The sequence below is a fragment of the Neophocaena asiaeorientalis genome, unplaced genomic scaffold (genome assembly GCF_003031525.2).
Source record: "Neophocaena asiaeorientalis asiaeorientalis breed wild unplaced genomic scaffold, Neophocaena_asiaeorientalis_V1.1 scaffold86, whole genome shotgun sequence".
NCBI classification, from domain to species: Eukaryota; Metazoa; Chordata; class Mammalia; order Artiodactyla; family Phocoenidae; genus Neophocaena; species Neophocaena asiaeorientalis.
The window spans coordinates 11,868,609-11,886,244 of NW_020175039.1; the positions used below are offsets into that span (position 1 = coordinate 11,868,609).

The 17,636-nt window shown below is 35.3% G+C and overlaps 1 protein-coding gene across 1 annotated transcript in view; it reads left to right on the plus strand.

Annotated features, from left to right (window-relative positions):
- Positions 1-17,636, plus strand: part of ERBB4 (erb-b2 receptor tyrosine kinase 4) — a 1,100,940-nt gene that overhangs the window by 927,797 nt on the left and 155,507 nt on the right. Inside the window, exon 20 of the mRNA XM_024763203.1 lies at positions 5,313-5,498. Within this exon, the coding sequence (XP_024618971.1) occupies positions 5,313-5,498 (186 nt within the window). The remainder of the gene's footprint in view (positions 1-5,312; positions 5,499-17,636) is intronic.

Sequence of the window (17,636 nt, forward strand, 5' to 3'; positions counted from 1 at the left end):
CCTATCCCCCAAAAAAGCCATCTGCTATTTCCTTTATGAAAAAATAAAACCTACAATTAGTATCGTCGTGTTCATCTTTTCTTTCTCAAAAAAACGAGAACTGTTATGCAAATACTCTGCAATTTGGTTTCAAATACTCTTTGTAGTGTGATGAGCAATTTTCCTTAATACAACCCCAGCTTTTTTGCCAGGACTTACAAATAGATTTTTTAAAAGAGAACTTTCATGGGACTTTTTTACACTCTTCTGATGTAAACTTTTCACATGCATATTTAGAATGGAAATATCATTACTCCTTGAGTTGTAAAAGAAAAAAATGTGTTTATGTATTTCGTCGTGAAAAAGAAGGCCTGAAATAACCTTAAAATCTTTCTTTTACCTTAAATTTCACCGTGTTCTATATCATAGGAAATGGCCTGTACCAAATAATACTCACAGGAAATCAGAGAAATATATTTTCTTCGGCTTTTTCTGAAAACATATTGTAAGTGACGGCAGTTTACCTGTAGGTGCAAATCTGTTGCTTGAGTTGCTCCTCAGGAACTAAAGTATCAATATAATTTGACCCAATTCACTCAGGTATGGCTAAAGTCAGGTGTTTGGTGCTGTCTTCTTGTTAATAAGATAAGCATCTACAGTTCGAAGTGCCGATAGAATGGAAATTTTAAAATTACAGTATGTTTACTGTCCTAAGAAATAGCACTGTGTACTAAGAATCAGAAAACCTGAGTCTTAACACTGATCCTGCTGCCTACACATCATATGACCTGGGGCGGTAATTCTGCTCAGCCTTGGTTTCCTTATGTTACAGCTGAGAATGGCTGCCTCCTTTGCTTCCTAGAGTTACAGTGATGATCAAACAACTGTTGCATGTTACTTCCTTTGCAATGGATGATAGAGACATACATTTGATGGAGATGTTCCAGGGGTTCTCAAAGTTCTATGTTTCCTACAGTAATTTCTCCTAGGGATCTTACTACACATGTAGATTCTGATTTACTTCTAGACCTGATTATCTGGGAGTGGGGCTTGGAAAGCTACCCTTATAGTGATAAACCTCGGTCGATTTGATGGACATGAAAAACTAGAGCCACCAGAAGAGAAATAGAATGCAATTAGCATACATTTAATTTAATCAGATATCTAATATTTAATATCTAATTAAATATCTAATTTGATACTTGATTGAGTTAGATATTTAATTTAATTATGTTTTGCTTATTGGTGTCTATGTGTATATTTATATGTGTGCATGTCATAATTTAGTGAAGGAATCCTCTGGTTTATGCTTTTAATATTAACGTTAATTACTATTTAGTTAATAAAAATACTACATTAAATAATAGATAATGCAACTTGGCTAACATTTCTGTTTGTACTCTCCTTATAATTACATTAGTCTGCTTTATTTCAAATGTTGACTGAAATATACAGGAAGCAAAACCAAAATGTGTCCACCTCCTGGATCCAAATAGAGCCATATTAGTAGCAATAACTCAAATTTCTGGCTTTGCTAATTGTGCAGAAACTCCCAACTTCAGTGGAAGCCTTCCCAAATAGTTTGGGAAGGGCTGCGTGTCTCATATGATCTTACACAACAGTCTCCCAGTTGCAGTCACCCTGTAGTATCTACAGTGTTTTTTCTCACCAGCTCTGGTCTCCATGTGGAGCGTCTCTTTTCTCTGAGCCACTGAGAAGTCCTACCTTGGGACCGTTTGACTGGTACCACCTGAGGATAACACCTGAAAAACAACAGTTTCAGCTTCTGCCCACAAAAGCCTCAAAAATAATGCGCCTTGAGTTAGGCTGAAACCCCCTTACCAGCTTATTTCTTCTGTTTAACCTTATATCTATCCCTTCTCTGGACACGTATTCATACTGCCCCACCCTTCCTTCTTCAAGAAATAAAATGTTATATTTCACGTAAGACCCTGGCTGTATCCAGTAAAATCTATATACTCTGTCAGACTTACCCCATAATTATGAATAATCTTTAGACTCAGCTGAACTCATTACTCAAATAGTAGTGGAGGTTAAACGTGAATAATGTCTTACAAGGCTAAAAATGGTGAAAGACAGCAGTCACTAGCGACCCTCTTTTCCTTCCCTGCCCCCATTTTACACTGCCCAAGTAATCACTTTCAATTTTCAGCAATTTCTTCTTTTACTTAACTCTCTATCTAAATAATATGCTTATACTGTCAACTCTTGATTTTTCAGTTTTATGCATCATATACTAACTTTTCATTGTGAACAACAGGAATGTACTTCACTTCCTTCCCATCACCACCTTGCAGAAATATATCTTCCTTTTCTTCATTTTCCAATATAGTCATATGATAGTTGCTTATATTAATGTTTCATGTTTATGTTGTTATGCTTATATAACGACTCCCAGCTGCAGCTGTGCTTTATAGCAGATTTCCCCAACCCCCAGGCCACAGACCTGTAGTGGTCCGTGGCCTGTTAGGAACCAGGCCACACAGCACGAAGTGAGCGGCGGGTGAGCGAGTGAAGCTTCATCTGTATTTACAGCTGCTCCCCATCGCTCGCATAACTGCCCGAGCTCCGCCTCCTGACAGGTCAGTGGCTGCATTAGATTCTCACAGGAGTGCAAACCCTACTGTGAACTGCACATGTGAGTGATCTGGGTTGCCCGCTCCTTATGAGAATCTAATGCCTGATGATCTGAGGTGGAGCTGAGGCGGTGACGCTAGCACTGGGGAGCGGCTGCAAATACAGATTATCATTAGCAGAGAGGTTTGACTGCACAGAGACCATAATAAATCAATTGCTTGCAGACCCATATCAAAACCCTACCAGTGAGTGGCAAGTGAGAACAAGCTCAGGGCTCCCACTGATTCTGCATTATGGTGAGTTGTATAATTATTTCATTACATATTACAACGTAATAATAATACAGTACACAATAAATGGAATGCACTTCAATCATTGTGAGCCATCCCCCTGCCCACCCCTGGTCCATGGAAAAATTGTCTTCCATGAAAACCATCCCTGGTGCTAAAAATGTTAGGGACCACTGCTTTATAGTAATTACGATGACTTTCTTTTCTTGTGTGTATCTTGTGTTTTACCTCAAATTCATTTCTTTATTTTACTTTTGCTTAGTTTTCTGTGTATCTATCACTAATTTGATGGTCAGATTCGGCTAGGAAAATATGTATACTCTTAACGCATTTTAAACTCATTAGGTTTTCTATCAATTCCATCTTCTTGCATCATCTTTTCCAGAGCAATATGTCCTACTCCAGTCTGGACTGGCTACTATCTCAGGCTTCTGTATAGCCTTTATTCTGGAGTATCCCTTCTGTCGTTTCCTTGTTTCCTCAATTAAATGTACTTTTTAAACTGCCTTCCACCTTTTATTAAGTGAGCACATCTAACAGAGAAAGGAAATGTGAGATAATCATTTTTTTTTAATTTATTTTTTTTTTTGCGGTACGCAGGCCTCTCACTGTTGTGGCCTCTCCTGTTGCGGAGCACAGGCTCTGGATGCGCAGGCTCAGCGGCCACGGCTCACGGGCCCAGCCGCTCCACGGCATGTGGGATCTTCCCGGACCGGGGCACGAACCCGTGTCCCCTGCATCAGCAGGCGGACTCTCAACCACTGCGCCACCAGGGAAACCCCAATAATCACTTTTAAGAACAGATATATCTGTACATTTACTCACTTGGTTCAAATTTCGCTGGATGTAGAATTTGAGGTTTAAACAAAACTTCCAGAAGTTTGAAGTCACAGCTCCATTTGGGAGAAGAAACTGGAGCGTGGCCCCGTCTTTCACCATATATAAATTTACATGATCCTACTATTTTCACCAGAGTATTTCTCTTTCCATTGCCTGATATTCAGTCCACAATCCCTTTGGTTTAGCCTCTCCTAAGGATGAAGGGGAGAAGGAGATCTGTAGTCTAAGTGCATCCTAAGTGGACTTTGAAAAAATCCTGATGAAGTCAGTCCCTCCTGCTCCATTTATGTATAGTGGTTTGTGGTGTAACACTACTGAGCCTTTGGTGTGTAAACAAGTGGGGTAAGTTGGATTTCTTTTCAGTTTTCCCCCTACTAAGTTAGGCTTCAGATTTCTTACGTTTGCTAAGTCAGTTACTACTAGTAAGCCACTTGCTACTTTTCGCATTCCATCCTCATTTCTTCTTGTGATTATTGGTTTCTGGCTTTTTATTAATTACTCTGTTGTTAAAATGGTAGAATTGAAAGGAAATGGAGGTAAATGTGTATACCAATCCGCCATGCTGTCTTAAAGAGAAGCTCAATATAGCTTTCTGTCTTCAAGTATTTGTTTGAAACTTTTCAAAGCTACAAAAAATATTCAAGAATAGTACAATGAACAATCTCATACCTGCATATAGGTAACTGATTGATAATAAATTGCCATGGATGTGTCACCCACTCTGTGTGTGTATAAGGTCATATCAATTTCAAATCGGACTGAAGTTACTTAAAATAACTGTTGATTGAAGGCTAACTTTAGGATGTGCTAAATAACCATAATATGTCCACACTCTATCTCCATTAAGCAAAGCTGCCTTTATGATTATGAAAAAGAATTTAGAACTGTTTTCTCACTTCATGAAACGAGAAAATTGGAGTATACAACTTTGTACAATCTCGCCTCTAGCTCTCAAATTTTATGGTTCTATGAATAAACATCACTTATAATTTTGAAAATGAAATAAATTTGAGTGAAAGCAAAGTTATGGAGCAAAATGTCATATTAAAATGTTTATTTTTCTACATAAATTCACAATAGGCATATTGTTTGTAATTGTTTATAATGATATTTATAATTTATAAATTATACCTGTGTATGCTGTCTGAATCCACGCCAATAATGAATGAGTTAACTTTGAATCGCCTTATTTGTAACTGAGCCACCTTATACAAATAAGTGCATTTGTACAGATTATTGGACTCTAGAACCAAAGATCAAAGGTTAAAAATCTACAGTATAAATTAGGATTCAATTTCAACTTACTTGGCAGTAAATAAAATCTATTATTATTCATATCACAAAAGGGAAAATACTGCTATTAATTTTATATGCAGTTATTCTATAATATTTCCCATTTTGTATAGTCTATTTTCATTTAATTTCACTTGAATTAAACCACTTTAGAAATATAATAGCTACAATAATGTCTTTTCACTTTTAATTGATTCCACTGAGTGAGAGTACATTTTCAAAATCATTATCAACACTATTAGTACAGGGCAAATAACTATAATGGTAAACAACTTTGAGTTTAAACAATGGTGTTATATTTTTTTCTCTTAGGAAGCTCTGATCATGGCAAGTATGGACCATCCACACTTAGTCCGGTTATTGGGTGTGTGTCTAAGCCCAACCATTCAGCTGGTTACACAGCTTATGCCCCATGGCTGCCTGTTGGATTATGTCCATGAACACAAGGATAACATTGGATCCCAGCTATTGCTTAATTGGTGTGTCCAGATAGCTAAGGTAAGTGCCCATCACTTCTGCCTTTATATTTCCTAATCTAGAACAGTTTGGGTATTCAATCTATTTAAATAAAATAAATTATATTTGCTATATTGAAAGATATAGGGAGGTATTTTCATTCAAACCACAGATCAATCTCATAATCTATTTATACATTTTGGGATTATTGTACTGTGATGTTTGTGTTATATTGACCAGATACCAAAACAAATAACTTGTTGGTCAGGAGGAAAAATTGTTATACTGGATTTGTTTGGCTTTGTTGTTTTTGTTGTTGTTTAGGAATAGTTTAGTTAACAAAATTCAAGAAGGAAAAGATTGAAGGTTTGAGTTGTTCCATTTTTAGATGATTTTGTTAGCATAGCATGTATGTTCAATTCTCAGAATTACAAATGATCAAATTCTAAACATTTTTCTAGACATTTTGATAACTCTCGATTGATCTTTAGTAGTTGTTTTTTGTTGTTGTTCCTGGTTTTGTTTTGTTTTGTTGTCTGGCACAAGGTCTCAGTCATATAACGTATGTTAGGAGAGTGATGTGGATTTCAGTACCTGGGGTGATGGAAGGAGATGGTTCTATGTGAAGTAGAAAACATTTACTTGCCTTTTGGGGACTATGTTTTTTTTCCACCAGAGTTAGTGGATCTTCAAAACTTTCAGGAAGGGCCAGAATTCTGGATTTTTCTCTAAATTTAAACCTTGGCTCAAACTTTTGAAACACCCTGGGAGCCAAGCAAAGCTTTCACATCCTGTAGTCCACCAGTGTGCAACTTTGGAGTGCATATTTTAAGTTCAAAGAAGCATTACAATTTTCTATACCAAGATAAATAGGTCTGAGATGAGTTTTAATTCACTATTCCCACTCTTATTCACATCAAAATATGACCTGATGTTCTATAAATTCTACAGATCTGATCATTTTAGCATTTGTATAATATAAATGCCAAAATGTTAATCCAGTAGTTTTAGCCTGTTTCTTTTTGCAATCTGAGAGTGGATAAAAATACATCACCCAAAGAAGAAATTGGAGAAAATTCTTAAAATGCAAACCCAAAAAATTATTTGAGGGAAAAGCCCAGTTGAGTTTTCTGTACCGTAAATCTTGATATAGTCTCCTTATGGACCGTGTATTACAATTTTGTGAATATCACATGGCAAACTCACAACTGAGAGGATTCTTTACAGTAATGAAGTTTGAAATATCACTCTTCAAAAAGTGATTTAATTATCTAAGAACTTCTATAATTTGTAAGGTGAGCTAAATGTAAATGTGCAATAGACATTCTCAAATCATCCTAGCACTATAAATGAAAACAAAACTAAGTTTTGAATTTCTTAGTTCTTCTCTATATTTCCTGCAGTCTTCTCCATAATTTAGGTTTTGTCCTTAGGGATTCATGGCATTAATATATCATTTATGCAAGACTGTACACTCTAATAATAGAAGCTACTTTGAGTTCCCTGAATAATCACACTGTTTTAAAATCTTTTTGCCTTTGTAAATGACATTCCTTCTGCTTAGAAATCTTTTCTCATAGCTTCTTGATTCACGTAGCATGTTTTTGATCCATCAACGCTGATTGGGCTTGCTCCCCTTGTGAAGTCAAAAACTCTTTTCTCTCTAAAGAGAAGTAACTTCCTTCTCTTCTGTGTTAGTTTGTATTGTATTATTTAAATGTTATACTGCGTGTTTATATAACTCTCTGACTATATGGCACATTTGTTTAGTCATTAATCTTTTAATAAATATGTGTGGACACCTACCATGTGCCAGGTACTATGTAGACTGAGATGTCTAATGGTAAGAATAAACATTCAACAAATAAAACAACTAGATATAGGATTAAACACTTTGGTTTAGATTTTGAAGAAAAATAATTACAGGGGAGACTTAAGGACAGACCCCACTGAGTCCCGAGAGAGACTTTGGCTATGGGAAGAAATTTAGGCAGAGGAAAGATAACACAGAGCCCTATATATATGGTGACCATGTAATTTGTCATCCAAATGAACAAGTTTAAGAGTGAAAGGAGGCTCTATTACTAGTTATGCCGGGACAACAGGCACACAAATGTCCTAAACAGAGCAAGGTATGTGGTAACACTGTGTAGCATGAAAAATTTGGATTTTATTATAAATGCAGTGGATATTGAAGTATTTTGCCCTGGACATGATATAATCTAATTTATTTTCTAAAGAGATCATGCCAATTTATGTATGGAAATTAGATTGAGGCCATGCAAGAATGGAAATGAAGATACCAGTTAGAAGTCTGGGGGTAATGAAAATAAGAAGTTAATGAAATTATGAAACATTTTTGAGACAGTTTAGGTATTTGATTATCGATTAGAGCATGCTGAGGGAGGGAAATATGGTGGTGCTGTTGCCTGAGGTGGAGAAGGCTAGTTCAGTTCCAGACATGGCAAATGGACAGGGTTTATTGAACACAAAACTGGAGCTATCAATTAGGTAGTTGAATTTGGTCAGGATTGTAGATATAGATTTAAGGGTTATAAGTATTCAAATATATGGGAAGATATGAGATTACCTAGTAGTTACTGATTTGGTCTGATTCATATTTTTTCCCAGCACTTAAAATTGGGTCTTACATGTAGGTAGCTATTCAATATATATTTAATAAATATATTTAACTCATAAAGAAAATGAAAAAAAATTTTACCCTTAAGGAGGGAGTCCTTCCTTTATCTTGTTTTCCTACTTTGGGGGCAGAATTGTATAGTGGAAACAGCTTTAGGGTCAAAAGGACCTACATTAGTATGCCGGTGCCCACGTTTTGGTTTTGTGAATTTGAGTAAATTATTCAACCTCTTTGAATTTTTGTTTCTCAGTGTATGAATGGAGTTAATAATTATTACATTTTTCTTCATTCACAAAATGAGTATAATACTACCTACCTGCAGTAGGCTGAAAAATAATCCCCTGCCTTCAAAGATGTTATGTCCTATCCCCATCTTCTGTGAACATGTTAATTTACATGTTAAAAGGCATCGTGAGGATGTGATTAAATTAAAGATCTTGAGATGGGGAGATGATATTATCCTGGATCATCCAAGTGGGCCAGTGTAATCCGAGGATCCACATAAGTGGGAAGCAGAAGAATCAAAGTAAGAGAGAGAAGATATAAAAACGGAAGCAGAGTTGGAGTGATATGCCTTGAAGATGGAGAAAGGGGGACACAAGCTGAAGAATACAGTTGACCTCTAGAAGCTAGAAAAGACAGGGAAACAAGTTCTCCCCTAGAATCTCCAGAAGGAAAGCAGGCCTGCCAACACCTTGATTTTAGTCCAGTTTAGAAACTGATTTTTGACTTCTGATGTCCAGACCTGCAAGAAAATTAATTTGTATTGTTTTAAGCCACTGCATTTGTGGTAATGAGTTATAGCAGTAGAAAACTAATAAACTTCCTCATAGTGATTTGCAAAGATTAAATAAAATAGCTCATGTAAAATCCCTGGCTCAGCTCCTAGATCATGGAGTATTTAAAAACAATCTTCTTTTATTAGCTATAGGTCAAAAGCCTCAAAGTAGAGAATTTCAGTAGAGAGTTTCAGAAATGTCTGTAGAATATGAGTAATTTGGTCTGAGTCAACACAAGTATTTTGCAAATAACTATTTCAGTAAGTTAGAGGCTTCTTTTTCTTTACTTCCAATTCTCACTGAGACAATTTATGAAAGTGAGATATCACCATCATAATTACTCCAATACCCACTTTCATTTTGGCTGCATCCCTTTTATTTATTGACAAAACCGGTAGAAGGGGAGATATGATGCTATAAAATAACCAGCTTATACTTGCGTTATAAAATACCTGTGGAAAGTGTAACATAAGTAGAAGAAATAATAATTATGGCTAACATCAAGCACTTACTCTGTGTAAGCCACTACTCTGTATATTTTATTCATTAGTTAATTTTTCTCATCACAAACCTATAAGGTATGTATCATTAGTATGTCCATTTCATAGATAAAGTCAGTCACAGAGAATCTGTTACATGATTAAATTCACACAGCGAGTAAATAAATATTATAGCCACTAATCTATGTTTTTATATATAAAGGAGAAAGTATTTTTTTAAATTTCATCCATATTCCAAGTCTTCCTTCCATTCTTCCATTGATACATCATTCTACAACATTTTATGTAACAGAAACACAAATTTCAACACCAAAATTTCTTCTTATCAGCAGCCATTTTCACTCTGCATGTGCTGCATTTAGAACTTGATTTAATTTGGTAAGCAGAGCAGAGCGTATTATTATTTAATGTTTGTATAATACCATATGCCTTCCTGGGGCTTTATGAATCCAGGATAGAAGATAATTGTGAGAATTCCTTCTTTCAGAGTTGTTGCTAACAAGTTGGGCAAGCAGTTTTGAAAAGACAACTTGGCAGATTCTGAAAAGTGCATGTGAGTTTAGTGAAGGAATTTCATGGTGAGTCCATGTAGGTAAAGCGTGTCTTACACGACAGGCATCTGCTTGGTGCTTTATATATTTTGTATTATGTAATCTTTACTGAAACTCTAGCAGGTATGACCCATTATTCTCCCAGTTTATAGATCAGGAAAATGGAGGAACTTAAGTCCTAAAGGACACAGCAGTAGGTTGAAATGCCTGGATTCTGTATCAGTAACTCTGATGCCTCCTGAGCCAGGTCTCTAAACCATTCTTCACCCTTTCCTCTCCAAATATATGCACCACTGCAGCTTATAGTCACTTGCACTCCTCCTGAATTTGAGGAGTGGAGGAGTGTGACATTTTATCTGTAGTTGTGTCTCATCATCATGCCCATAAAAGAGAAGATTCCATCATGAATAATACTTTTTATTGTCTTCATGGAAAATTTTTATTGCTTTATCGTGAAGGTCTATGTCATATTTTCAGGATCAAGTGCTAGATATTCATTTAATTATGGGAGAATTTTTTTAAATTGATGTTTTACATATAAAATATTATGATAAAGCAAGCTCAAAACTATTCTGTGAGCTACCATGCAGTATTGATACTGTTCATAAGTGACACTATAAATTAAGAATTTAAAATGTATAGTTTGGTGCTAGTTTGTGTTAAGCATACAGATTCTAGAACCAGACTGTATGGGTCCAAATCCCAGCTGCCTCAGTTATCAGCTGTGTGGCCCTTGACAAGTTATTTAATCTCTCTGTGCCCCCTGAAAATGAGCATAATAGTACTCACTTCATAGAGCAGTTATGAGAATAAGGTAATACTTGTGCTAAAAATGCTGCTTAGCATAGAGTAAGAGTGTCCACCACGTGTTATAATTTTGGATAGTATCTGAGGTGAAAACAATAAGGAAAGACACATACATTCATAGTTAGAACACCCTCATGATGTCATTTCAAAACTACTCAATTTTAAAATCTCAAGTATGAAAGATTTAACATTTGTTCTTACACCACACTGAGGGTAGGAGGAGGTCATCTCATGTTTAATATTTCTACTTTTTGGAAGAAGGAACTTGTCTCCTATCTTCACATGCTTTCCTACACAGGTACCTAAGCTGCTGTTCTACATGTGCTATTATCGTGTCCTCTAATTTTCATGTTAGGAAATCGAATTGTTTGTAATGTTGAACATGTGAAACCAGCAGTGAATTGGCAAAGAGCTGAGGTCAGGGTAATTTTTGAATAGATAATCTATTACCGGGGAGAAGCAAAGAGAAAATTCTAACTTTTCAATCTCAAGGTAGAAAGGTTAAAGTGGGTTTAACTTCCTTTTACTGCATAGATTTTATCTTCTGACTTCTTTCTAAGGAGATTATTTGAGACTTTGTTGTTGTTGTTACTGCATTTTTAAAGCCTGAGTACTGAGTATCTGCCACCATTATTTTTCAAAATCTTGAAACCTTCCTCGGAGCTTTGCTGGCCTATTTTTCTTTACTGTTAGATTTTCTTCTGGAGTGCTAATGATTTGCAGTTTAATTCAGATGTAATGTTACCAGGGCTTTCTTTTTTAGTGGTTTACAATTGGAACTAGTTAAAGAGATGATTCTAAAAACATTTTTCAGTGGTCCATTGTACACTTCAAGATGATTCATTGTCTGACTAAGTTATAAATTGATCCATCCTTAAAATTCCTCTGAAAAGAAATGGAAATAAAGATAATTTGATATTTCAAAGAGTAAAAATGACCTAATATGTTTAACCAAAATAATTTAGACCTGCCTATATATAAAGACTCTTTCAGTTATATTTTTGCAAATAGATTGATTCCAACATTTATGATTTCTAAGAAAACTTGTATTGCTCAAAGGTCAACATGAATTTTAGCCCAGTTTAATAGATTCTCTCAATTAAACTTTTAAAAAAAATTTTACACTCTTAAATTGTCTGTCCTCCAGATTACTTTTCTTGCCCATATAATATTCCCAGTTGGAGCTAACGGGAATTCTATTGTGAAATCTAATTTTTGTAGCTATTGGGAGGTGTCTGTGGATCTTAATTTTCTTTTTTCTTGATGGCAGAGTGGCAGTTAGTGTGAGGGGCAAAGAGGAGAAAAGAATTTCTCTTTCTCAGTTCAGAAACATAGTTCACCATGATTGGAAGGAGAGCAGATTTCTGTGTTAAGAAATAAACTTTTCTTCTGTACACAGATATGAAGTCTTCCTTAAGGTTTAAATGTATAACATGAGCAGAACCTTCATTTACTTTCTTTCTTTCCTCTTTTCCATTGTTCTCTAGCAGTAGCGACACAGAGTGATAGGAAATAGTAATTTCTCGTTTGACTCAGCCATTTCCTTCTACATGAATAAAATTGGACTCAAATCTGAATGTCTGATGTCAGTTAAATGCATGAACTGGGTGCTGAAACTTCTGGTTTGTTTGTGGTCAAGACCAAATTCTATATTTAAATATGACCTCAGTCTTATGCACATATATATAATTTAAAAAATAATAAATACATATTCTACAGAAGAGACAGAATACTTCTAACATTCTAGAAAAGATAAAATTGTCATTTATTAAATACATTTAATAATATGATAATGACTTTTAATACTGTTTAGAAGTTTGTGAATACTAATTGAATGGGTTTGGGGGGTATGTTGTGATACAGAAAAATTATTATATTTTATAACAGTGGAATAGAAGAGATATATTGGAATTAGAAGCCATAGTGTTAGTGGCATAGACAGACTCCAATTAATGACATTTCACAATTTAAATTAAAATAGAGAGCTTTATTATTTTTTAGTCACAGCCACTGTTTGGAAGAGACAAGGATGAAAGTTAGCTTATTATTTATCAGTTTTACTGCTACTATTTATCTTTGAAAGCATTATATATTCTAATGAATTGTCATTAGATCTTTAGAGAAATTCAGTAGCATAAATATGACTCAATGGTAAAATTTTATTCAGAATAAATGCATTCAGTGACTTTCCCAAGGTCCTGCTATTAAATAGTAGATGGATGAAGAACTGCACTCAGAATCACGGACAAGTCATTGATTATATCATGAAGATACAATGTTCAATTTTTTTTACCCTAAAGAAGCAGCCAAATGAGTGAATTTTTGCAGGGTCTCTGTCCATTGTTAGACCTATTTCTAAATTAGACTTTTGAGATTTGAATCACAAAGGAAAATATCTACAGTCTTTGCTTAACCAGGAAAAATCATTTATTTATTCATTAAAAAAAATATTAAGTTATGATGTAGCAGGTACTATCCCAAGATCTGGGATTTTAAGAAAGAACAAGTCCCTCTATCACAGTTTTTATATTCCACTGGGGAAGAGAGACACAAAAGCTAAGTAAACAAAAAGCATTACCTCATGGAGTGAGTGATGAGGTATGGTATCACACAGCAGTATTTTAGGGCAGAATTTAGGAGGAAGCAGCACTGTGTTCCAGTTTTAGCTCTATCACTTATCATCTGTATGACTTAGGCAAATTCCTTACTGTCTCTAAATTTGTTTTCTCATCTATACAATGGGCAGCAGCCTCCATTTGTCCACCTCCTGTGATGGTTAAATGAGATCATGCATCAGCTTTACACATTTGCTATCAAAACTTCAGTGCTTAGTATATGTTGTTATAATAGCGAGTAAAATTACAACATATTGTTTAATATTTATTATCATGAAAATTAATTTAAACGTGACTTTTACAGAAAGATAGTGTAGTGTAGCAGAAAAAGTATGAACCACAGAGAAATACAACCTGGGTTTGAATTTTGAATCATAGTTAATAAGAGCTTTGAGAGTCATTTTCCCTTTTGCCAAATGAAAATACTTGGGCCTGCATAAAAGGAATCAAAGCTATGTTTATCAAATTTGAATTAACAAATAAATAGAAACAACTGATATTAATCTGAAAATTTAGATAATAGTTTCTACAGAACACAGATACATATATTTCTTTATTAATTTGCACTCATTTATTATATTCCTTTTTTCTTTTGTTTTTATTCATGTACTCATTTATTATTGTACTCATGAATATAGCAAACTTCCATTGAGAACCTACTATAATTATAATGATGAAAACAAGTGGATTTTGCAATTAGATCTGGCTTTGAATCCCAACACTACCAGTCATTAGCTGTGAAATTTTGCACAAGTTCCGTAAACTCTGTGAACTTCCTTATCTAAACATCAGGATAATAATATTTACCAAATAGGGTTATTGTAACAGCTAAATAAAACAAAATGTGTCAATATCTTAACATGTTGTCTAACACATAGTATTGCTCAGGAAATACTGACCTTTTTTTGTAATCACATAGAACAGTGCTCTCAAGGCCATCCATTTCAGAAGAGGATCTCTATATGTTTGCATAATAGAGGGTTCACCTGAAATTTTTTTTCCAGGACAAAACACAAATGTGTCCAAGGGAAGTCTTTTCATCATTTCCTCATATTAAACAGAAATAAATTTGGTCTGAAATACTAGATTGGAGGAGCATCACATTAGTTTTTATTTTTTTCTAAATTAAAATGATTCCAGCTTGGTACTCACCTATCAGAGTTGGTCAGAAATTCCATTTTAATTGTGTATTGGGAGATCCCTATAAGGATTTTTCTAGAGATATCAAAGAATCTGATGAGGAATATCAGATGCTTGGTAAACAGGAGCAGAGTCTCCATTTTTCCAGCCTTCATAATTCATACATGAAGGTGCTCTTGTTCGGCTCTACAGAAGCAGAGTTCTCCAATCTTTCTGTCAAGTAGGCACAATCCTTATAGCTCCCAAATAATTTTTCATCTTTCCTTTTTATTTTGGCATATAACATGAGTATTTATTGCTCATGAGTTTGGGTGTGCTGGGTGGCTCTGGGATCTCGACTGAGCTCATTCACATGTTGTGGGGTTGGCTGGGTGTCAGCTGATCTAGACTGGACTGACTGGGGTGACTGGAGGATTGGGTTGTACTTCACATGACTCTTCTCTCCATCAAGCTAGCTGGGACATGTTCCTATAAATCCTTGTCTCATGGTGTTCAGTCCTCCAGGGCCTGGACATCCATATACACACCATCCTGGGAGAGGCTTAGCACTTCTCTGGGGACAGAGTGAGAGTAGGAGGCTAGGTTCCCCCTACCCCACCCCATTCCCAGTCCCTTTCTGGAACTGCCACCAGTGATTCCCTCTTCCCTCTTTGGTCTTAGAGAAACTAATCTTTTTTCTCTAGGTTGTTGGGTTCAGCCTCTTTTATGTTCCACCCTCACCACCAGGGCTAGATAGAAATAAGTCAATTTCTCAAACCACAAAACCTATGAGAGGCTTATCGCCTGGGTGCTGTTGCCTTGGAATTATAATTTTAGGTACTACAGTGTAAAATCCCTTTCAAGATGAAGCGCCCAAACTAGAAACATACTGCTTTTCCTATTTATTCTAAAGAAGCAAGCACAAAACACAAATCAAATCAATATCTTAAAGTATTTTGCTGTGTACAAAAGGAAAGAAAAATAACAGAAAAATCACACAGAAGGGACCAGCCCAAAGTTCCTTTATGGAGATGGTAAATCTTTAAAACAATGAATACCAGAACTTACTGAAACTTTGGCACAGCAAGGAGCTCCAGAAGATTATCTATTTCACTGATTTAAAAATTTTAAAACGTGAAATTGTTTTGTCAAGTGAAATTTTACTTGAAAATCTAAACAAATAAAACTGAGCCATACCTATAGCAATAGAAGGCGTTGAAAGGGCTTCATGGTACCCTGAGGGATCCCTACATCCTCACAGAGATCAGCTTTAAGACCATAGATGTGCCTGTATTGAAGATGGGGAAAATGAAGACTAAACAGGTAACAGAATCCATTTAAGGCCACAGGTCATAGTGACAAAGCCACAATCTGAATTCATTTATCACCCAGTCACCCCAGCCTAGACCAACTGACAGCCAGTACCCCTTACCCTGACTCCATAAGATTTGTGGACTTCTCATTTGTAATTTAGGTGAAATAACTACTACAGTATTACAGAGATTTAGTCTAAAAGATCGTCTACCTTTAATTAGCTCATGATAATTTTTAAGGGTCTAATGAACTTTTTCCCCTTCTGGAATAGAAGCAGCTAGTTTATTTTTACTCTGAAGTACTTTTGTGTTTTCGGTTTACCTTCCAAGGGCTTTTTATTTTTTATCTCTCTTTGCTACCAATAGTTTTTCCTCTCCATCTTTATATCAGAATGTCTAATAACATTGCAACCTCCCAAATTGGTGATAAAGCACCTGACTGCATTTGAATCATGTTTATCCCCTCCCTGAAACAACCTCCTGCTTTTTATTTATGTGCTAAATTCTCATTGCCTTAAAGGAGGATGATATAAAAGAGGTAGTAAGGGATAAGAGAGCATCTCGATTTTACCAGATTGAAAATGAAGTTTATTGAGTCAGTTTCTAGAGCACAGGTCCCAGAATTGCACTGAAGCTGTAATTATTTCCTGAGGTTTGCATGAAATATGAAGGTCTCTCCCTTAGAGGAGTCATTTAGGTTGTTTCTTGTCTAACCTATAAAATAGCAAGCTTCCCTTTTGCTTTGCTTTGCCTGTGGCTTTGTTTGACATGCTGAGCGACTCTAATTCAGCCAGGAAGTTACTCCATTCTATAATGGCAAAGGTTTTCATTCAGCTACCATACAAATCCAGGAAGGAAAGAACTTAATTTCTTTACTGTAAATGTATAGCTAGTACTTTTAATGTACTTCTTATTTTGACACAAATCTGAAAGCTTTACAATCCGAATGGATTAAATTGTACTTTATGTGTGTAAAGTGTTCACAATTACATCTATTAGTCATGATTATGTGAATGAAGTTTGGTATTGTAGCAGGTTTTAGGAGCACAGTGATTTTCTTAAATGCAGAATCAAAGTAGCAGGACCTGCATGTCTAGTTTATGGCTCCCCTGTGGCTTTTGTTTCTAAAACTGTGTAGGTAGATGGATGTTATAATATTGCTGTCAAGAAGTTGTGATATATAATCATGATCCTTCAGATGTATGCATACAATGTCATTCTTCCTACTGATTTCAAGATGTTTATAGTAATTCAGAGAGTTAGGACTTGTATTTTGCTGCACGTAGGAGAAACAAAGGATGAGGAGATCAAGCAATTTGACTGGAAACAGAAAAACCATGTTGGGAATGAAGGCAAGACACAGATTTGATTCCTCTACACCTGCCCAAATTCTTCTCCAGATAGTTTTTTTTTTCTAACTCTTATTTTGAAATAAGTTTAGATTCATAGGCAGTTACAAAAAATTGTAAGAGTGTTTCCATTCGTTCCTCACCAATTTCCCCACTGATAACATTTTGTGTAACTATAGTACAAATATTGCAACCAGGAATTTGACATTGGTGCAATCCACAGAGCTTATTCTGATTTCACCAGTTTTACATAAACTTTTGTGTGTGTCTGTGTGTGTATAGTTCTATGCAATTTTATCACATGTTGATTTATATAACTACCACCACATCAAGATATAGAAGTATTTCATGACCTCATATCATCACTTTATAACTACACAAAACCTCCTAGTTCTTTGTTTTTAATTGTACTCATCTTGCCATGATCTATATTTGTAAAATGACTTATTTTTTAAAATATTTTTTAAAATTTATTGTTTCCCACATTACAGTAGATATATAATACT